Source organism: Muntiacus reevesi, chromosome 1 (genome assembly GCF_963930625.1).
Source record: "Muntiacus reevesi chromosome 1, mMunRee1.1, whole genome shotgun sequence".
Lineage (NCBI taxonomy): Eukaryota > Metazoa > Chordata > Mammalia > Artiodactyla > Cervidae > Muntiacus > Muntiacus reevesi.
The window spans coordinates 215,895,124-215,916,673 of record NC_089249.1 but is presented as its reverse complement, the minus strand read 5'-3'; the positions used below and the strand labels follow the sequence as shown (position 1 = coordinate 215,916,673).

At 54.0% G+C, this 21,550-nt stretch overlaps 1 protein-coding gene across 6 annotated transcripts; it reads left to right on the top strand.

Moving 5' to 3' along the window:
- Positions 1-3,698: 3,698 nt before the first annotated feature.
- Positions 3,699-20,293, top strand: RNF44 (ring finger protein 44). 6 transcript variants are annotated; one of them, XM_065918241.1, is made up of 11 exons: positions 3,699-3,930; positions 14,702-14,853; positions 15,061-15,250; positions 15,643-15,810; positions 16,221-16,397; positions 16,509-16,664; positions 16,747-16,871; positions 17,163-17,250; positions 17,339-17,460; positions 17,617-17,716; positions 17,902-20,293. In XM_065918241.1, the coding sequence occupies exons 2-11, from the start codon at positions 14,747-14,749 to the stop codon at positions 17,962-17,964; spliced, it is 1,296 nt and encodes a 431-aa protein (XP_065774313.1). In that variant the 5' UTR covers positions 3,699-3,930; positions 14,702-14,746; the 3' UTR covers positions 17,965-20,293. The 6 variants fall into 6 exon arrangements, with proteins under 6 accessions (XP_065774313.1, XP_065774315.1, XP_065774314.1 ...); XM_065918243.1 differs by lacking the exon at positions 3,699-3,930 and adding an exon at positions 6,390-9,443; XM_065918242.1 differs by lacking the exon at positions 3,699-3,930 and adding an exon at positions 9,475-10,241.
- The last annotated feature ends 1,257 nt before the right edge of the window (positions 20,294-21,550 follow it).

Below are 21,550 nucleotides of genomic sequence, written 5' to 3'. Positions count from 1 at the left end.
CCCGAGCCCAGGGCAGTGATAGAGAGGAGGTAGCAATCTGGACACACACCAGGGTTTCTTCATAGCCACTGTCTCAGGTGCGTGGTTTTTAAAAGCTTTTTTTTTCTAATTGTTATTTTTTTTTGGCTGCCCTGGGTCTTCGCTGTGGCGCACAGGCTTTCTTTTGTCTGGGCAAGCAGAGGCCACTGTTAGTTGTGGCGCCCAGGCTTAGCTGCTCTATGGCACAGGGAATCTTCCCAGACCAGGGATCAAACCCGTGTCCCCTGCATTGCCAGGTGGATTCTTAACCACTGGACCACCAGGGAAGTCTCTCTCAAAGTTTTGATCAGAAAAACTTCTCGTTGCTTGTCTCTTCTGGCAATCTACTCTGTGCACTCACTATATGCTCAGAAATTGATCAAGTTGGGAACTCCCTGGTGGTCCAGTGGCTAAGGCTCTGCACTCCTGATACAGGGGGCCTGGGTTCGATCCCTGGTCAGGGAACTAGATCCCACATGCCACAACTAAGATTCTATGCAGCCAAATAAATAAAAATAAATGTTAAAAAAAAAAAAATTGATCAAGCTGAAATCAAGCCCTGACTTGTCCTGTGGTGTCTGGCAAGTGATTCCTCTCTGAGCTACAACTTCATCTGAAACATGGAGTGCCCCCCTCGCTCCCCCACCTCAACAGCGTATGGCTTCAGAGGTGACCTGGAGAGCCTGGGCCGAGTGTGTCTCTTTGCTGTGTGTGTGTCCAACCCCTCCTCAACTTTCCAGCTGCACACACCTTTGCAGAATACAAGTTTCCTTCATCACTCTGTCTTACAGCTGAGGAACCAGCCCAAGGTATTAATATATAAACAGCCACTTGGTGTCATATTGACGACCTCCCATCCTAGAAGGAACTTGAGGACCCATGAGACCAACTCCTCACCACCCCCAGACCTCTGAGCCCCTTCCTAGAGCACACATTCTCTCTAAAGGACCCCTTCCACAGGGCTGCTCTGCCACAATTTGCACAGCTCCAGTGATGGGGAGCTCACCTCTTCCCCTGAACTTCACTCTGTGGCCCCAACTGTATTTGTTTTTATGGAGTTGAGAGTTGCCTGAGCACTTCCACTGGGCTTGATTTCAGGGAGTAACAGGCCCCACTTCCCCTCTCTGCTCTGCAACAACGTCCCTAGAGCCTTCCCTCAGGTTCTTCTCAACACTCCTCACCACCACCATCCTGGGAAGGGGTCACAGCCAGGAAGACCTGTGTTCCCATTCCAGCTCTTCTCAGCCTCAGTTTCCACATCAGGAAAATAGGGGGAAGTAAAATAACACATGGCTGTCTCTGAGACGGAACAGGCCTCTGAGCCCTCCAGGAATGCAACCCGTGTCACATGGCCCTCCTGGGGTCCCCTGCCTCTTCTGTGTCCCTTCAACGGACAGGGACTGATTGCTCACCTTGTCCAGGCACTGTGCTTGGCGGAGGACACTGGCCGGGGGGGGACAAGCATCCCTGCCCCCACAGAGGGAGGCTCTGCGACAGCAGAGTAGGTCAGCCCACAAGGAAGGAAAGGGAAGCCCCGGCAGAGGGAACGGTGTGTCCAAAGCCTCACTAAGGAAAGAACCTGGCTCCTGGGAGAATTGAAAGATCAAGGTGGCTGGAACTCAGGGATCATTTCTTCAAAGGATTGGGTTTCAAAAATCATTGTACATTCATACAATGAGTTACTAGCCATCAAGTTAGAAAGGAAAGTAAAACAAAATAAATGAATAACAAAACCCTGCCTGTGTTCATTGCAGTATTATTCACAACAGCCAATACTTGAAAACAACCTAGGTTTCCAGTGATGGATGAATGAATAAACTGTGGTATATACATATATACATATACACACAATGGAATATTCCTCAGTCATAAAAAATAAAGAAATTCTGCCATTTGTAACTACATGGACAGACCTGAGGGGCACCATGCTAAGTGACACATGCTAAACAGGGACACATGCTAAGTGAAATAAGTCAGTCAGAGAAAGGCCAGTACTGCATGATCTCATTGATATGTAGAACTTTTTTTTTAAGTCAAATACATAGAAACAGATTGTAGAATGGAGGTTGCCAGGAGCTGTGGGGTGGGGGAAACCAGGAAGTGTTGGTCAAAAGATACAAACTTTGAGTTACATAAAATGAGTAAGTTCTGAGGATCTATTGTATAGCAAGGTGACTATAGTCAATAATACTGTATCTACCTTATACCTGAAAGTTGCTATTGAGAGTAGTGCAAAGCAAAACAACAAGACAGCAAAATGCTAACTATATAGGTGAAGGAAGTGTTAACTAACCTTATTTAGGGAAACATTCTGCAGTATATACATGTATTGGATAATACTGTACACCTTCAACTTACAAAATGTTATATGTCAACATCAATTAGATCTCAATAAAACTGGGGGCAAAAAAGAACAGACTAGTGATACCTACCGCAGGTTGGATCTCAAAAAACATGATGCAGAATGAAAGACCACAGCATTTACACAGTTATTCCATTGATATGAAGTTCTAAACACAAAAAACAAATCTATAGTGTCAGGAACCAGATCCATAGTTATGACTGCAGGAAACTGACTTGGAGGGGGTAAGAGGGAACTTTCCAAAGTGATGAAAATGTTCTAGATCTTGATTAGATTTTAGTTATACAGAGGTATACATTTATGAAGAATGTACACATAAGATTTATTTTACTGTATAGCTACGAAGTATATCCTAAATTAGGCTTTAATTTAGTTCGTATTTAAAAAGAAAAAAGCAAAACATATGTTTGCTAAAGGATGAACCAGAGTGAGGTAGAAAGCAGGTTCTGGATGCCAGGCCTGGACAGAAATCCTGAGTCTGTCACTTCCTAGCAAAAATCCCTCAGCTCGCTATACTTCAGCTTTCGAATCTATAAAACAGGGACACTAATAATATTCCCTCACTGGGTAGAACTCAACAAATGCAAGCTTTAAAAAGTAAGTCGGCCTCGAGGCAGCGGGCCCTCCCTCGGCAGAGGTGCCAAGTCCTGGGCTGAGGAAAGAGGGCAGTCTCTGAGAGTAAGGTCTGCAGAGACTACAGCTCCCAGCACGACCCTGATGGAGCGGGGCGCGATGGGAGTTGTAGTCCTAGCCGGCTAATTACACCCTAGGATGCAGTGGGCGGGGATACCCTCTGGATCCCAGGCCTGAGCAGGTATTCCCACTTTGGTCCAGGATGGCTCTAGCAATGGACAGAAGCATTCTTTTGTCACCAGAGTCTCCCTACATCCCGAAGGAGGTATCATCATTCCCATTTCACAGAAGAGGAAACTGAAGCTCAGAGAATGACCCACAGAGAGGAACCAAGATCTGCTGATCTCGGTCTTTGCTCTTTGTATGTAGATCCTTGTTACCTTCTCCCGCGCGCGCGCGCGCGCGCACACACACACACACACACACACACACACACACATTCCGAGGCTGAGGGAGGGGAACAAACTGTCCGCGAAGCAAAGGTTCTTTGAACGGCCACGGGCTCGTATTATTTTTCCTATTTAGTCATTCATCCAAGGTCACACCGGTAGCAAAGGGGGCACCTGGGGTGCCAGACCCTGTAAGCCTCGCCCTTGCGCGCCCTTTGCGGCCGTACACTGAGGGGGCGTGGCCGAGACACGCTCCGCCTCCTTCCACCCTCCGCTCCCGCGCGCTTGGTGCAGTCCAGGTACTTCCATACGTGCGCGGGAGCGAGGGTGAAGCTACGTAGCTGCTGTAGACCCCGCGCGCGCGCGCGCGCGCCCGGGTGAAGAGGTCTGTGGACCGTTCCACTGCGTCGGGCCAAAGGGGGGACCGCGGCAGGCGGCGCTCGGGCCGCAGCGGGACCAGGACCCCGGGCTGCAGCGGGAGCAACGCGCCGGCCGCCGGGTGGGGTTAGAGCCCCGCCGCGGCCCCAGGTAACGCACGGCCTGGACCCTGCGCCGTGCGCCCCAGGCGCAGGGTCAACGAGGATGGAGCGATAGGGGGCGGCAGTGGGCTAGCAGTGTAGCGCAGGGACCTCCAGCAAGGCCAGAGTCCGCCGGGCAGCGTCCGCTGGGCGGGAGCTTGCTGTCCTGGGACTCCGGGCCAGAGCTGCTCTGCCCGCTGTCTGGTGTTCCAGTACGGGGAGCCCCTGGGAACTACTAGTCCCAGAGTGCCCTGCGCTCCACGCATGCTCCGATCGCAACCCCTGGCGAGTCCCGGCTAGAGCTGGAGCCCAGGAGTCCAGGACAGACTGCAGTGCTTTGGCCTCCTTAGCGCTGTCCCAAACACTACCAGCGCTCCTTGTCCCAGCTGCTGGGGACCCAGCGCGACCCAAACCTTGCCCTGGGGCTGCCTCGGGTCGGAAGAACAGACCACTGCACGCCAGCGGCGTGGGTACTGCTTTGAGGGTAAAGACAGGCGCGGGGGCTCCAGAGGATCTGTGTCTTGCCCAAGGTCACACACTCTGTTTTCTGAGGGCTATGAAGCCCGAGTCGAGATGGGTCCAGAGCAAGAAAGACGATGTGGGTGTAGGAAGCTGGCCTTGGTTGGAGGGCAAAGGGGGGATTCAGCTGGACTCATCTCCCGGGAGTTGCCAGGCTCCCACAATCTTGCAGCGCCCGATTTTCATCTCTGGATTCTGTGGTGACCCGTACCCGCTCCTTCGTTTACCAGACCCTATGGGTTCCATGGAGGACAGCTATAACAGGGAGGGAGTCAGGAAGCGGATCCCCTCCCAGTGCCCTACCCACAGAGCTCACAGATTCAAGCACATGGTATCTTCCAGGACCGTGGAAGATGTGCACACAGTGGAAGCCACTGTTGACTCATAGTCACCCCTATTTTCACTGGACAAACTGTGAGCCTCATAGAGGTGGCAGCTTTCTCATAGTCTAGGTGGGCTGGCTTCTGAGGCACTGCACTTAACCATCAGTGTCTGCCTGCCCTCTCTGTAGCCTGTAGGAGATGAACAGCAGTGCTGCATACACAGAGTGTTCAGGAAATGGCATCTGTCACTAGTGGTGTCATCATCCTGGTTTTACAGAAGTGAGACTGAGGAAGAGAGAGGCCACATCGCTGACCAAGACTCAGAGCTGGGGCCAGAGTGCTGCAGCCTCGAACCCAGACCTGGGAACACCTTTATAGACACGCCACCCTCCCCCATATGCATAAATGGTCTCTGCTTTTTAGGGCAACCAAAGCTTAGGGCTCAGGTGTGCTCAAGCCTGCCCTAAGCAGCAAGGACTTGGCAGAGTGGGGCCTGTCAACCCCTACCCTGGAATGTGAGGCTCAAGGCTGATGCTCTGGGGTAGCTGGGAGGTCTGTGTCCTGAGCGGGCTTTACCAGGCTGTGCTGTGTGTTCCTGAACCGTCCCTCAGTCTCTGTGTTCTGCCAGCTTCACTTGGGAAGGCTGCTGGGCCCTGCATCTGGAGGAGGGCTTGAGGGGTTTTAGAAAAAAGGAGTGGAGTACTTTCTGACCCCTGATGGAGGGAAGGAGGCAGCCAGCTGTCCAGGCTCTTAGGTAGGCAGGTAGAATAGGGGAGGCCCCAGCAGGAACCATCTCCTGCAGAGTCCTGGGGTGAAAGCCGGAATGTAGGTAGCATCCAGTATTTTGCATTCAAGGGACCAGGGTTCAAATCCCTCTCTGCCATTCTTCCAGTCTGTGATCTGGAGAGGCTCTTGTGCTTTTGATTATTGGACACTTGGAGACCCTGTGTTGGCATTTGCATTGCGTGAACCAAACTTAATATTAGCTTAAAATGTGACCCCATGTTTGCCCCTTGATGACTATGTAATGGTGGATGAGTCATGTCCTCTTTTGCCTGAGCTTCCTCATCTGTATAGTGGAGCACACACTGATACCTAGGTCATTGGAAGGACCAATGAGATGATCAGGGTAGGATTTACCCAGATCATGCAGGAGACTCCAGAACTCCAGTTTCTCCACAGAACTTCATGGGAGGTGCTTGGCCAAGCGTGAGCCACTCCCACCAATCATTTCTGGAGCTCCCTGGGCCACACTTTGGGAACTGGGTCAAGGGGAGTCATTTCCTGAGCCATTTTCTTCATATGTAAGATGAAAGTAACAGAACCTGCCTTCAGAGGGGTAGGGGCGGGCTGGGGTGATGAGGGTGAGGCACACAGTAGGTATATAGGCCATGGGCCCACACTGGGGTTCCAAAGCAGAGGACTCATAAATGAGAGGAAACTCCAGATTCCTGACTTCCCTGGGAAATAGGGTAAAACTGAGCCTCCTTCCCGCTTGCTCCAGAGTGATTTTGCATGTGCCCAGGAAAGTTTTTCAGGTCAGAGGGAGACGTGTTATTGGCCTCTGGTCCTGGGGGCGGGAACCTTGAGGGCTGTGGGGATTTGCTGAGGGCATTCCGGGGACATAAACCAGAGGGTCACGTGTGAGACAAGGCAGGACGAAGATTTCCTGGCTCTGAAGCATCAGGGACAAGGAAGAGCAACCACCGTCCAGTGTGAGCCAGGCCCTGCTAGGGGTAGAAGGAGCAGCCCCATGAGATGCTTTCTGCTGTTCTGATGCAGTGTGATAACAGGCGTGCTGCATATTGTAGAAACCAGGAGACAGGTCAGGAGAGGCTCCCAGCAGGCAGCCTTTGAGCTGAGCCCCTAAGGTTGAGCAGAGTTTGGTCAGAGGTGAGTAGGGGATGTTGAGGACACTTTAGGCAGAGAGAATGACACAGTCAGAGCGCTGGTGTCTTCAAAGGAGTAAGTAGATTATGGAGTAGTAATTGGAGTCACTTCCTGTGTGGGGTGGTGTCTGACTCTTGGGACCCCATGGACTGGAGCCTGCCAGGCTCCTCTGTCCATGGGATTCTCCAGACAAGTATACTGGAGTGGGTTGCCATTTCCTTCTCCAGGGCATCTTCCCGGCCCAGATATCGAACCCAGTCTCCTGCATTGCAGGCCGATTCTTTATCAACTGACCTATGAGGGAAGCCCAGAGTATTAGTCACTCAGTTGTGTCCAACTCTTTGTGACCCCATGGACTGTAGTCCGCCTCTGTCCGTGGAATTCTACAGACAAGAGTGCTGGAGTGGGTAGCCATTCCCTTCTCCGGGGGATCTTCCCAATCCAGGGATGAACCTGGTTCTCCTGCATTGTAGGCAGATTCTTTACCATCTGAGCCTGGTAAGGATTCCCACACTGTGGCCTCAGGCAAGTCGCTTCCCTTCCTTGAGCCTTAGATCCTCACCTGTAAAATGAGATTACCTCTGTGTTGTCTCAGTGAAGGCTGAATGTCACTGCACTTAAAAATACTGAATCCTCTCAGGCAAGGAGGAGATTACTGTGTGAGACATGAAGTGATCATGACAGGGCTGTGTGCAAATCAAATGGCATGAAGTGAAGGTCAGGGTTCATCTAGGCCTGAATTCAAAGATAGGGAAGTTCACAAGCTGGAGACTTCACAGCTTCCTGTAAGAGGTGAGATGGGAGCCAAGCTTCAAGCATTGCATTCTACCAATGCATATGCATTGGTAGAAAGGAAGTGAGAGGAAGGGAAGGCCAGTGGGAGCACAGCCATGGCTGTGGGAGAGATGGTGGGGAGAAGTGAGCCTGAAGAGTTTGGTCGGGGAAGCTTGTCTTGTTAAGCACAGCCCTGAAAGCTAGGCATTAGGGAGCCATTGCAGGTTCTAGCCCTACACAGGCAAGCAGGGGTTGGTCTGTGTAAGCACTTTGAGTGTAGGAAGGATTTTCTAATTGCTTTTACAGAGTGAGAAAAATAAGATTGGAAGGGATTTAGGGGAAGGGAGAGTTGCTTTTAAGGAGATGGTTAGAGAAAGGCATCCCCATTTATTCTCATGCACCCATAGTTTAATTGTGATGGAGAGAGTTCGACATTCCAGGTAACATCTGTAGCATGCCTCCTGAATTTGATCTCTTGTCCCTACAGGTCTGCAAACAGCACCTAGACACCATTTTCAGTTTTTGTGTTATTGGCTGCACATCCCCAGTATGGTGTCAGATTGTTGTTGCACTAAACATTACTTGGATAGGCATGTCTGTTCCCCAAACTTCCTTCTGGGTTGTTTCTATTGGATGCCTCTAAAGGAACACAAGTTTTAATGACTGGAAATCCTTAAGACATACTGTTTTGCAGTAATTTTCTCTAGAATTTTCGGTAGGTTATACACTATAGGTTTGTTTGGTTTTTTTCTTAACAGCAAACATACAAAAGCATATTGAATAAAAAGTTTGTCCTTCTGGCCCAGTGCTCTCCCTTCAGTTCTCCATGAGGGCAGTTATTAATGTCTCCTGTATATCCTTCCAAAAATATTCTATTGTGATACTGAATATATTCTATTTTAAAAACCATTGATACTGTTACACTCAGTTCAGTTTCAGTTTTGAAATTTGGGATTATGAAATATACCAAAGAAGCATAGAAAATCACACACAGGTACACGCCCAGCAGCCCCACTACACGGGCTCAGCAGATGTTTTAACATTTGTGCTGGTATCTCGTGTAGGGCTGATTCGGAAGTAGGCCTGTGTCAGTGCAGCTCCATCTAGAGGAGTCTAGTTATGGATTATGTGCATACTTTCTATTCGGCCTGTTCCCAGCTCTTGAATATTTTAAATATTACTGATTTTTCTCTCCTTCCCCCCGCCCCCTGTCGATATGGAGGTAATACCTCATTTTGTATAATGTCAGGCAGACAGGGAGACAAAGGGGAACGAAGCTCGGCTTTGTCTTGGATTCAAGCGTCACCTCAGCAGTGTGACCTGGGGTGAATGACGCCCCTCTTGATGTTCTTTACCCCTTTGTAAAATGGGCAGGTTGTGGTAATCTGTCTCATAGGAATATTGTAGGAAACTAAAGACTTCGTTGGGTTTAGTTGCACTGTCCACCTAGGCAAGCAGCTCTCCCACGCCTCGCCTAGAGCAATTAGAGCGCAGGTGGCCTGGAGAATTCCATGGACCGAGGAGGCTAATGGGCTACAGTCTAGCGGTTTGCAAAGAATCGGACAGGACTGAGGGATTAACACTTCCTCTTCACGCCTCCTACTCTTAACTTCAAACTGTTCCCCGCCCCTTTCCCTGGCCACGCTAGGGGCGGGGCGGTTAAATATGTTTGTGACGTCAGCGCGCTCCGGGCCAATCCCCCTTCCCGGCAAGCGTTAGCTTATTTGCATGGATTGCCCATTATTGGTTCGTTGAGCAAGCCAGGCCCACCCAACCATTTAAAGTCACCGCGCAGTATAAACAAGGAGATGCGGGGCGGCCAGGCCATGATGTCATCGCGGCGCAGTAGCTCTCGGAGCTGACGTCATCTCCGGGGAGGTTGCCGGCCCAGGGCTGTTAGAGCCTTCCTAACCACTGAGGCTGGCTTAAGGGGCCGCTCTTGCCCCGTCGAAGGTCTGGTTCATTGCACTTCAGTGTCCCAGGCGCCGCCCCGTCCCGAGGAGGGGACCATGACACAGTAAGTCCGGGCTGCGGCTCTCCCAGCGGGACCCGTTTCTCGGGCAGGGAAACCACCTCAGAAGCATGAGTGATTCGCGAGTTTGCATAGCAAGTTAGAGTTGCAGCCAATTTGTCTTACCCACCTAGAGGGTCTTCCATCTTTAGGTCAGGCCATGTGGCCCCGCCCCTTGCTTGTGCTGGCTGCGGTCACTTTAAGTGAGGAGGTGGTGACAAGAAGGAGTTTTTAAAAAAAAAAAAAAAATCTGCCTTCAAGATGGCGACCCACTAATCACGTGCCGAGTCCCGGCGGGTGATTGGCTCTTGGCACACGAGGGGAGGGGCTCTTGACAAGGGGCGGGGCCCTTGCGGGCAGCTGCCGGCTACTGTTTGCCGGAACCTCCCGGCGCGTCCCCGCGAGTCCCCCTCCCGCCCGGCGCGCGACCCCGCCGCTTCGAATGTTGTGAATCAAATGTGGGGTTTATTACGTTCCGCTGCCGCCGCGGACAGTTCTTAAAGGGCCAGCAGCAGGCAGCTGCGCAAACCCGGCCGCGTCCTGCACTGCCTCCTGCTTCCCAAGGGCCTGCGCTGGCCACGCGTGGGCCTCTCGAGGCAGACGCTCGGCGGACGGACAACAAAGAGAGAGGGCCCCGGAAGGATCCGGACAGCCCCCGGACTAGGGGGTGGGGAAGGGAGCACATTGTTCCGCAGGGCGGGGGCTCTTAAAGGGTCCAGGCAGCATACTTCCACCCCCACCTCCGCCCCCTGCCCAGCTTGGCCGTTCTAGATCGGGAACAAAGGAGTCACCGTGAGGCCGAAGGTGAGTCGGGGACTGAGCCCCCAACTCCCGATTTCTGCATCCCTAGAACTCCTGCCCCCCTTCCCCTGGGACTGGGTATTGTGATCTAGCTGGCTCTGCAGGAGTTAATCACGGGCCGTTCGGAGTGGGGACGGCGAGGCCTCTAGAATCCGGGACCCCTCCCCACCCCCAGCGCCCCCCAGGCCAGGCCGAGTCTTCATCTCCAGAGGCTGAGCGCTGCGGTTGGAGAGGAAGGAGCCGCCCCCTCCCCCTGCCGCCGCCACTTCCTTTGTTGTTGCTTTTGTCTCACGCCGAGCACATGGTCCGGGATCCTCGGTTCTTAAAGTCACAGCGCTCTGGCCCCGACGCCGCAGTCTGGCCTCTCGTCCCCGATGTTCCTCTGAGCACAGCACAAAGGAGTGAGAAGGGGGTGAGGGAGGCCCCTCTCTGGGCGAGTATCCGTACCACGGCCCCCTCCCCCACGCCTGTCCCCTTTCCTGGGGAGGGTTGGTTGAGGAAGCTCCCCGAACCCCGCTACCTGCGTCTGGCCCACATTGAGAAGGGGCTTGCCCTTTAGGGACAGTGGTTACCTCCCCCTATAATGTGACCACCTGGTTTCTTGCGTCTTGCTTATTGTGGCTTTATTTGGGAGCTCTGGGAAGGAGAGATTTCCACCCCCATTTTACAGTTGTGCCAACTGAGTCTCAGAAGGAAAGATTTCCTTGACCAAGGTCACCCAGGGAGTCTGGGCTGGCGCACGGCTCTTAACTCGGAGCCTGGTGGTCCTGCCCTCAGCTGCCACTAGACACACAGTTGGGTAGCTCTGCTTGTCCTCCAGGCAGTGCTGGGCCCAGCCTTCCTCTTCTGGGGGGCTGGTGTGAGGGAGTAGGGAGGGATGCTTCTCAGCTTGCCTCAGTCTGCTCCTCTCTCAGGGCCTCACTTGGCTTATCTGCAAAACAGCCCCTGTTCCTGCAAACAGCCGCCAGGCCCAAATTATATGTTAGGGTCTCCCTCGACCAGGATGAGGATAGCTGCTTGGGGCACTGAAAGTGCCTGGGGGAGGAACGGGATGCAAGATGCCGTCCCTGCTTCTGGGCAAGATTGGATTTAGGGATGGGACCCTCAGGACTCTTTTTCAGAGACATCATTAAGAGCCCAGCCCAAAGGACGAGTGGTAAAAGACAGCAGTTAGGTGGTGGCTTTGCTGTTTGACCTTGAACAAGTTGCTGGCTCCAACTTTGGGCCTCACTCACTTCTCTCCACAATAGGGCTCATCAGGATGCCTGAAAGAGAAAGCTCTGCTGATCTCCTTTAGGGCCCGCAGTAGAGATTTGGCATTAGGTAGTTCTTGAGGGTACTAATGATAATGCAAGTCAGGGTTAAAGAAGCCTGGGCCTAGGTGACCAGCCAGGACTAATTCTGACCCGCTTTGGCTTTATAGTCTGGAGTGAGTTACTTCCTTTCTTTGGGTCCCAGTTTCCTCAACTGTAAAGTGGGTGAGTTCCCCCTGGGCCATCTCTGTTCCCAGTCAAGAACCAGCTGGGGTATTCCCTGCGGGATCCTGTCTGACTTTTTGATAGTGTAGAGCTCAGCCAATACCCGAGCTTTGCAGATCACTGCAGTGGACTTTGGGGAGTCCTTACCAGTCCCCTGGGAGGTGATTATTGGCCTGTTCCCATTTTACAGATGAATAAGCTGTGGCTCAGAGAGAGGAAGCAAAGTGCCCAATCCTCAACCAAGACTGCCAAGTCAGGGCGTCATGTGTTAATAAAATGCAAGGGTTGACACTGCCACTTTTGGCACCATTGGCCACAGCTCAAGGGCTTCTGTCTGGTGGCTGGATTTCCCAGCTCCTTGCCACTTCCCTTTCCTGCACTGTGGGCGTTTTTGAAGAGGCTGGCCAGAGCAGAACCCCATGGGCCTGGGCCTCTGTGGTTCTTCACCCCGAGCCTTGACATTGCCCAGCCTTCAACAAGATAGCCTAGCGTAAGAGGAGCAGTTGAGGGCACTGCTGTGTCCCTGGGCACTCAACTGTAGCTGACTGGCCTTGGGTCTCACTTCTCTCAGTGAGATCTCATCCTCAGTGTTCCTACTTCTGAGGGTTGCTACGAGGACTTAACTGGGATGGCACATGGAAAGTATTGTAGTTCTTGTTAGTAACTCCCCATCAGGAGGACTGAGGTCTCTCAGAATCTCCAAGGTCAGTTAGAACAGAGGTTCTTAAGCACTGCCTGTGCTATAGAAACTGCTGGGGAATTTGGTGGAATTCCAGGCACTTTTGTTCCCCAACCTTCCTAAGATTCTGATCCAAAAAGTGTAGGGTGGGTCAGGAGTTTGTCGTTTCAGTTATTTGGGGGTTTCCTCTGAGTCTTTCTTGGCCTATGTTTGCTCAGCTGGATCATCAGCAGGAATCGAGGCTGTGTGCGTGTGTGTGTACACATGTGTGTTAGGATGTGCACTTGGCCCACACCGGGGGTTACAACCCCAGTCACCTGTGGTGGACAGGTGGGGAATGGGTCTGGGGTGGCCTGGAGAGAAAGCTCATGCTTGGAGTGAGGGAGTCAAGCAGGAATGAGGGACCAGATTTTCTGCTTCACCACACACACACATACACACACACAGACACACATACTCACACTCACTCACTCTGAAAGGCCAGATTTTTATGTAATCTCCCAATTTTTAATCATTGGCACTAACTTCACTGCTGCCAGACTGATTACATAGACCTTAGGCCTAGGTTATCAGCTCTCCTGGGTGCATTTACCACATCAGGCCTGCCCTGTGCTGGATACAATCCACTGGGCCTTGTCCACCCTTCTGCCAATTGCTGGCTGGGAGGAGTGTGAATTCCAGCTCTTCCGTGGCCTTGGGCCCTAAGCTGTCTTAGCAGGTAGAGAAACTCCTCCCTTTCAGGCTCATTGTGAAAGTTAGGGCCCATACACTTAAAGCCCAGCTCAGAGGAGAGGAACAAGGAGCTGAGGGGACAGTGCACACATTCCTAACTGTGTGAACAGAGAGGCAGCACTTGAGGCTGTGTGTGGAGGAAGCATAGGAGTCTCGTTCTATGCAGGCGGGGTCCCAGTGGTAGGAACGGCCAAAGGCTGGTCATGTTAGACGTGCCCTTTTGCTTTGCAGGGCCTGACAGATTCCAGAACTTTCCCTGCCAGGACCTCATTCCAACCTCTGAAATTAACACCCCCGCCCCCCCGAAACTTGCCCCTCCTGGACCCCAGCTCCTGCCCCACCTCGTTCCCACTCAGCTTCCTCCCTTAGGTTTAGGTTCTTGCTTCCTCTTTTTTTTCTCAGCAAACCCTACCTCTGACTTGCGGGCTGTGTTGGGTCAGGTTTGTACCACCCCCTCCAACCCTCTCCTCCTGCCCCAGAGGGCCTGGCTTCTTGCCAGACCCACCAGTCCATCAGAGGTTGACTGCGTTTATCGCTTCATTGCGTCATGCCAAAATTCTTGGCCTGGACCCTTTCCCATTGGGCAGCAGGGTACAGCAAGAGGCTTGTAGTCAGCCCACCTCCCCGCTTTGACACTTGCTGTGGCACCTTGAGCAAGTCCTTTCTTGTCTCTGAGCCTCAGTTTTCTCTTCTGTAGCATGGAGCTAACAGTTCCTTCTTTTAAGAGTAGGTGAAGTCTCACTTGGGTGGGCACTGTGGTAACAGATTATGGAAAGGAACTATACCGTTGATCCTCTCTATCCATAGGTTCACACCCATAGATGTAACCAACTGTAGGTTGAAAATATTGGGGAAAAAAATCCATCAAGTTGCAAAAAGCAAAAGTTGAATTTGCCCTTTAGGTAGCATTTACATCATATTTACCTAGCATTTACATTGTATTAGGTGTTATAAGTAATCTAGAAATGATAGAAAGTCCAGGGGAGGATGTATATAGGTTATATGCAAATATTACACCATTTCACATAAGGGATTTAAGCATTCTCAGATTTTGGTATCATGGGAGTCCTAGAACATGTACCCTATGGATACTGAGGGATGACTCCTGACTTGTGTTGGACTGAGAACCCCGAAGGGCAGGAACCAAGTCAGAATCTCTCATATATAAGTAGTGGAAGGAATGCAATCCTTCTTGAGCCAAGCAGATAGAAGGGAGGAAGCTGGAGTCCCCTCAGAAACCCAACTACCTGTAGGTCATATTTGTAGATCCTTGCACCACGACAGGATTCCCTGAAGACCCACCTGGAGGGAGCCTTACACCAGAGCCATCTGGCCTGGAAGCATGTGAGCCAGCCCTCTGGACTCCCTGCAGGCCAAGCCTCTCTCTGGTCTGTCCACCCTGAACCCCAGTGCCAGAGTGCAGTGCTTCCAGGGGAGCACAGGGGCATGGCAGGCGGGCATGAGTGGGCTTCTGGAACCAGGGTGCAGAAGTTTGATGCTCCCTCCCTGACCCCTCGTGGAGCAAGGGACTGGACTTCTCTGTGCCTTAGTCCCTTTGTCGGTTTGCCTCCTAGGGTCGTGTGCCCTGGCCCAGCCCCTCCAGCCCTCTGCCACCCCTGATGCAACCATGGGCTCTGGCAGGGACTAGGTGGGCACCCTCTGCCCCTGGGGGTCAACGGCGATTCCCTGCAGGACCCAGCAGCAGCCCGGGCCAGTTCTGGGGAAGGTAGGAGGGAACCTCCCAGTCCTATGGGTCCTGGAGCCACTGGCATGGGGGCTGTCAGCCTGGGCTGGACACAGGGGCCGGGGGCGGTGGGCCCAGGGCCCTGAGCTGTCTTCCTTCCCCAGTGGGTAGTGGACCTTTAGCTTCTTCCATGCTCTGTGAATGAGCGGCCCTCGTCAGTGCTACTGGGGCCTCCTCTCTGTGGTGCAGCCCCAGCCGCGAGGGCCCCCTGGCCAGCCCGCCTACCCAGGATGAGCACTTCCCCTCCCAGCAGCTGCCGCCCCGACCAGCACACCTCCCCGTAGAGGAGCGCCGAGCCTCGGCTCCTGCCGGCGGGAGCCCCCGAATGCTGCACCCAGCCTCCCAGCAGAGCCCGTTCATGGTTGATCTCCACGAGCAGGTAGGCAGAACCCCCCACCCTCGCACTCCGCCTTGCCTCCCTGGCCTCTGGCAAGTCGATCCAAGAAACAGAGGAGCAATACCCTGACTTCACCTCGCTGAACTCATTGCTCTGTTTGGGGAGGCATTTTTAGCCCTGGTGTACAGGTTGGTACATTGAAGCCCAGAGAAGGGAAGGAGCTTCCCTGGGGCCACACGGTGGATGAGTGATAGAGCTAGAGAGCCCCTCCTGAGTTCCCAGAGGACTCTCTGGGGCTTGGGGCAGGAGATAGCAGCCAGGTCTACAGTGGGTAGGCCCCAGCTAGAGAAGGGAAGAGAGCTTGCCCGGTGGGACTTTCTCACCTCCGGGGCAGCCGAGTGGCCTCCCCACAGTTGTGGGTCTCTCTCCTACAGGTGCACCAGGGACCTGTCCCTCTGTCCTACACAGTCACCACGGTGACCACCCAAGGCTTCCCCTTGCCTACAGGCCAGCACATCCCTGGCTGCAGCGCTCAGCAGCTCCCAGCATGCTCCGTGATGTTCAGCGGGCAGCACTACCCGCTCTGCTGCCTCCCGCCCCCGGTGAGTGAGCGCCCGCCCAGGCCTCCTGGCCCACCTCTAGCCGAAGGCCTTGGGCTTGGACCCGTAGCAGAACTGAGCTGCACTTGACGGCCCTCACCCAGGCTGTCAGAGTTCTCTCGGCTCCAGGCCGCAGCCTTGTCCAGAAACGCGTTCGTGTATTCATGTCCAGTGGAGGAGCGTTGCAGAACTCAGGGATGGCCCTGCATCCCAGGGCCTGCTGTATGGTTTGGAGTCGTCACTGTGGGCCGTCAGAGCAAGATGTTCTGCCTGGGAGGCCTAGGCCAGGGCTAGATGGTCCAGAGGACTTCTTGCCGGGTGGAATGGGCCCCGGCCCTGGCCCTGATCCCACAAACCTAAGACCCAACCCAGAGCCCAGAAGAACGTTCTCCAGCCTCTGCCCCCTCTCTCAGCAGCTGATCCAGGCGTGCACCATGCAGCAGCTCCCGGTGCCCTACCAGGCCTACCCGCACCTCATCTCCAGTGACCACTACATCCTGCACCCCCCGCCGCCGGCCCCGCACCCCCAGCCCGCTCACATGGCGCCTCTTGGGCAGTTTGTGTCCCTGCAGACGCAGCACCCACGCATGGTGAGTCCCGGCCATGGGTCCGATGCCGCAGGGGGTGGCAGGCGGGGCAGGGGCCAGGGGACGCCCCTCGTCACTGACTGCCAACGCCCCCCCCCCCCCCCACTTCTCCAGCCCCTGCAGCGCCTCGACAATGACGTGGATCTCCGGGGGGATCAGCACCCCCTGGGGAGCTTCACCTACTCCACCTCGGCCCCCGGCCCTCCACTGTCCGTGCCCATGCACTACCTGCCCCACGACACCCTGCCCCAGGAGCTGTCCTTCGGTGTGGTGAGTGCCGCCCCTGCTCTGGCTCCAGGGTGACCAGGGAGACAGGCCCGTGGCTGACCCGCCCCTGGCCCCTCTCTCGCAGCCATATTCCCACGTGATGCCTCGGAGACTGAGCACCCAGAGATACCGCCTGCAACAGCCGCTCCCCCCGCCGCCCCCGCCACCTCCCCCACCACCGTATTACCCCAGCTTCCTGCCCTACTTCCTGTAAGTACCTGCACAGCTGCTCCAGAGCTGTGGGACTGTTCTCCTGGGGCCTTTAGTGGTTAGACCCAAACAGGGTCCCATAGAGGTCCCGGGGCTGCTTGGGCCCCAGCACCCCCACTAGACCAGCCCTGCACACTCACGCTCCCCAGTGGGGTCCCTGGTGTGAACAGTGCAGAGTTCTGGGCTTGGTTTCATGGCGGGAATCAGGGAACCCGCCCCCCCCCCCCCCCCCCCAATGCTCTCTTTGCTTACTGCCCTTGACCCTGGGCCCACGTGCTTGTCTCTCACTAGCTCGATGCTGCCGATGTCACCAACAGCAATGGGGCCCACCATCAGCCTGGATCTTGATGTGGATGACGTGGAGATGGAGAACTATGAGGTCCCGTGGAGCCCGGTCCTGGGAAGTGGGGGCCTGGGGGATCTCCAGCCCTGGCCGCCGCTGACTCTCCCCTCCTGCCCGCGTCCAGGCTCTCCTGAATCTGGCCGAGCGGCTGGGAGATGCCAAACCCCGTGGCCTCACCAAAGCGGACATCGAGCAGCTTCCATCATACCGCTTTCACCCGGACAGTCACCAGTCAGAGCAGACGCTGTGAGTGCCCTGGCCGCCTCTTACACCCCCCGCCGCCCCCAGCTTCTCTGTGAGCACAGATGGGGTTCTGATTTCCGGGGGAGGTGCTTTGTGCCCTGCCCTGAGTCTGCCCTTGCCGTCAGGGTTGGGGTGATGCTCTGTAACTCCTCCTCCCAGGTGTGTCGTCTGCTTCAGTGATTTCGAGGCTCGGCAGCTGCTCCGGGTCCTCCCCTGCAACCATGAGTTCCACACCAAATGTGTCGACAAGTGGTTGAAGGTAAGGTTCCCATGCTGGCCCCCAGGTGTGGGGAGGGAGGAGGGCTTCCCTCTGCGTCCTCTTTGGCATCCAGAAGTTTTTGGTTCCACGCAGGGAGCCAGGTCCCCACCAGGCAGCAGAAGAGTCTTAGATGGGATGGGGGTTGGGCAGGAGTGGAGTCTTGACATGCGGCTGCTTCCCCCCAGGCCAACCGGACGTGTCCCATTTGCCGGGCTGATGCTTCCGAGGTGCCCAGGGAGGCTGAGTGAGGCCCCGCAGCCGCCCCGGAGAACCCTGCCCAAAGCTCTGGAAACTCGGGGAGGGGGGGGTGCCCAGGGAGGGCGTGGTCCCGGCCTGCCCTGCCGTTCCTGCCTGCCTCTCCAGAGCTGCTGTCAGGGTCAGCCCGAGAGAAACCCCTGCAATAAGCCCCTGCATTTGCCAAGCTCCAAAGACTCCTTCCCCATCTGCCCACCCGTCTGCCCACCAGGGAGCAGCCTGAGCGTCCGTAACTCAGTCTCTCTCCTGTTTGCCCTCGGGTCTGTCTCCTTTTCCTGCCAGCACTGGGAGCCAGGGTCCATTCCCCTAGTGTGGCCGGTGGAGATCGTTGGCCCCAAGATGGGCAAAGGGGGAGCTGTCCGGGTCGTCTGGTCTCTTGCCCTGAAGTGGCATGCCCTCTGTGCAGGTGGCACAGACAGGCGTGGACAGATGGTGGCCGGAAGCCCAAGTGGGTCCTTCCACCCTGACCCTCGGCTGATTCAGGCAGCCAGGCTGCTGTGAGGGTGGGGCTGGCTCCCTAGAGGGCCCTCAGCCCAGGCACAACATTCCGGCCGCAAGCCCAGGCTGGGGAGCATCAGAGCCAGCCTCCCAAGCAGGCGGGAGGCAGGCTCTGGGCTGCGGCAGATGGGCCCTATGAGAGGGTCTGGGCCAGGCCAGGGAGAGTGACCTCCTGTGTTGCGGGTGGCTGCCCTCCCTGGCAGTGATGGTGCCCAGACCCGTGCCCAATCTCCCCTTTCTGTCGTTTTGCATGAACGTGAGGAGCAGCAGTTTTTGTTGATCATTTGGCCCCAAATCGCGTGTAGGATCTGAGGGTGTGGATTTTTAAACAATCTCTTTTCTTTTGGTTTAATGGGGGGGGTATAGGGACCAACCAGGACCAAGTGCCCAGGGGGCAGGGAATGGTCCGCGCTGTACCGCCTGGTCTGCATGCATGTGCGCGGCTGGGGCTGGGCCGGGTGGCTGGCGGTCGTGGGCGGGGTTGGGGGGTCTGTGCTCAGCTGATAACTGCCATGCACTGTACTGCACACGTCCCCAGAGCCTACCGGGACCGTACGCTTTTCAGGGCATTTCTCCCTCTCTAGCCAGGACCTGTCTCCCACCTGCCTGGGCGTGTCTCCTCCAAGGAAGTCCGGGAGGACCTGGGTCCAGGGAGGGTGTGGACCCACCTCCAGGGGCCGCCTCCCAGCTTGAGCCCTGCCCTCCAAGGTCTGGAGGAGCCCCCATAGGGTCTGGCTGAGTTCCCCACCCTCGCCCTCGTGGTCCCATTCCTTCTCTTCCTCACCCCCAGCTGGGGTTGCTGCCCTTGAACGAACCGCGTGTGGGGCCGGCACATCCTAGCAGGCAGCCCCTGGCGCCTGCTGCCTCAGGGATGCTCCAACCACCCTCGTTCTCCAGCAGCGGCCCTGGCTTCCCGCCACCCCCCAGCCTGCCATGGGGCCCCATCAGCCTGGCCCCACCCCGTGGAGAACCCAAAGTCTTACTGTATATAACTCCAGGTGACATTTCTACATTTATAGCAGTGTTGAAAACCCCACGTTTTACACAGAGAACCACCCTCTCCAACCCCCCTCCCTTCCCCATCCCCAAAAAAGGTTTTCAAAACCCTTTCCAGTTCCTGGGGCAGGCGGAAACAGGCTCACGGATTGTGTGTCGGCTGCAGCAGTGATTTCCAGCGAGCAGCTATTGGGGGGGAAACAACATTAAAAAAAAAAAAATCACTTAAAAAAAAAAGATTTATAAGACAATTATTTAGGATGTTTGTGATTTGCCGACCTTGCTATAGATGCCATGTTACCAATGATTTCCTGTGGTGGGGGCTTGTCATTGTTTACTGTTTTATTTACCAACTTCTGGCCTAGGCATGACAGTGGGCTCCATCCCCCAGCCCTGGCTGGGCCCAGCACCTGTGTTCTGTGTTAGAAAGGTCTTTTATATATATATATATAATTACATATATATATATAAACATGTAATTTGGGGGGGCCCTGTTCCTTGCACATTTTACAGTTACCTCATTTTTCCCATGTATGTATTTGAGAAAATGCTAATATATAGAGAAAAAAAATGGTTCTTAAAGCTTAAATGTGTGGTTTTTTCCATTCCATTGGATTCACATTGGTTTGTAGCATTTAACATAACTAGTATGTTGTATTATATATGTGTATACCGATTGAAATTTTTAACAGATTTGTACTTTTTTTAAAATGAAAGTTGCTAGTTCTGCTTGACCAAGTAGTGCAATCATTATTTTTTTTAATATTGTTGCTGATTTCAGAGGGATATTCACTAATAAATGTATGATGTATATCAAGTATTGCCCAAGCTGCTCTTGGCTGCCTGTGTTCTTAATGTTTTAATGGGAAGTAGGGCAGGGGGCATCAGTCTGAGAGTGGGTAGGGGCCCGGGATGAGAGGGGCAGAAAAGGTTGTTCTTTGCTTTGGAACCTTAGGGGAAATGATCTCTTGATGGAGAGGGGTCTGCAGATCCAGTTCAGTGATAACTTATTCTGAGCCAATCTGCTTCACAGGCAAACTAGGTAGGATTCTGTTGGCAACTGACAAGATTCCATCTCACCGGTTTGAGGAAGAGGGCACTACTAGTCTTGTCATTTACATTCTGGAAGTAGGTTTTGCTTCAACCTGACTAGATCCGGCTCAGTCTCGTCGTAAGGAACCAAGGTCTCACTTCATGTTACAACTTTGTTCTGCATGGTGCTTCCTGGTAGCTCTAACTTAGTTTAGTTCAGTTGCATCCGACTCTTTGCAACCCCATGAACTGCAGCACACCAGACTTCCCTGTCCATCACCAACTCCCGGAGCTTACTCAAACTCATGTCCATTGAGTCAGTGATGCTATCCAACCATCTCATCCTCTCGTCCCCTTCTCCTGCCTTCACCCTTTCCCAGCATCAGGGTCTTTTCAAATGTGTCAGTTCTTCCCATCAGGTGGCCAAAGTATTGGAGTTTCAGCTTCAGCATCAGTCTTTGCAATGAATATTGAGGACTGATTTCCTTTAGGACTGGCTGGTTTGATCTTGCAGTCCAAGGGACTCTCAAAAGTTTCCTCCAGACTCTGAAGAGTTTGCTCTAGCTCAGTGCCTCCTAATTTAGCATCATCTCCATGCAAAAACTTTTTTTTTCTTCTAATTAGAATTGTTAGTAATTCTAATAATTGTTAGTAATTCTAATAATTTCTGGTCTGGAGTCATGTTAGACCAACAGGTTGTACATGCACTCCTGGACCCTGTGCTACCATTAGGAAGCTAGAACAGCATGACTGACCCAGCTGCGTACATACATCTCCCCCATGGATTCCACCGAACCTACAAAAATTGAGCTGCTCATCCTCAAGCTTATTGGGGATGAAGAGCCTGAGAGCCCCCAAAGGGACCAGACTGATGAGGTGGAACGTTCCTCCTCTCCATGATGGTGTGTGGTGTTGCAGGGCTGCCTACTGACTTGTTAGTATGTCAGAGCAGCATGGTTGGGAGCAGGAGCGGCCAGCTGGGGACAGGAGACCTGCTGCGTCTGTGATGTCACCATCTGTGACCTTGATCAGGGCACTTGTCTTTCAGCCTTT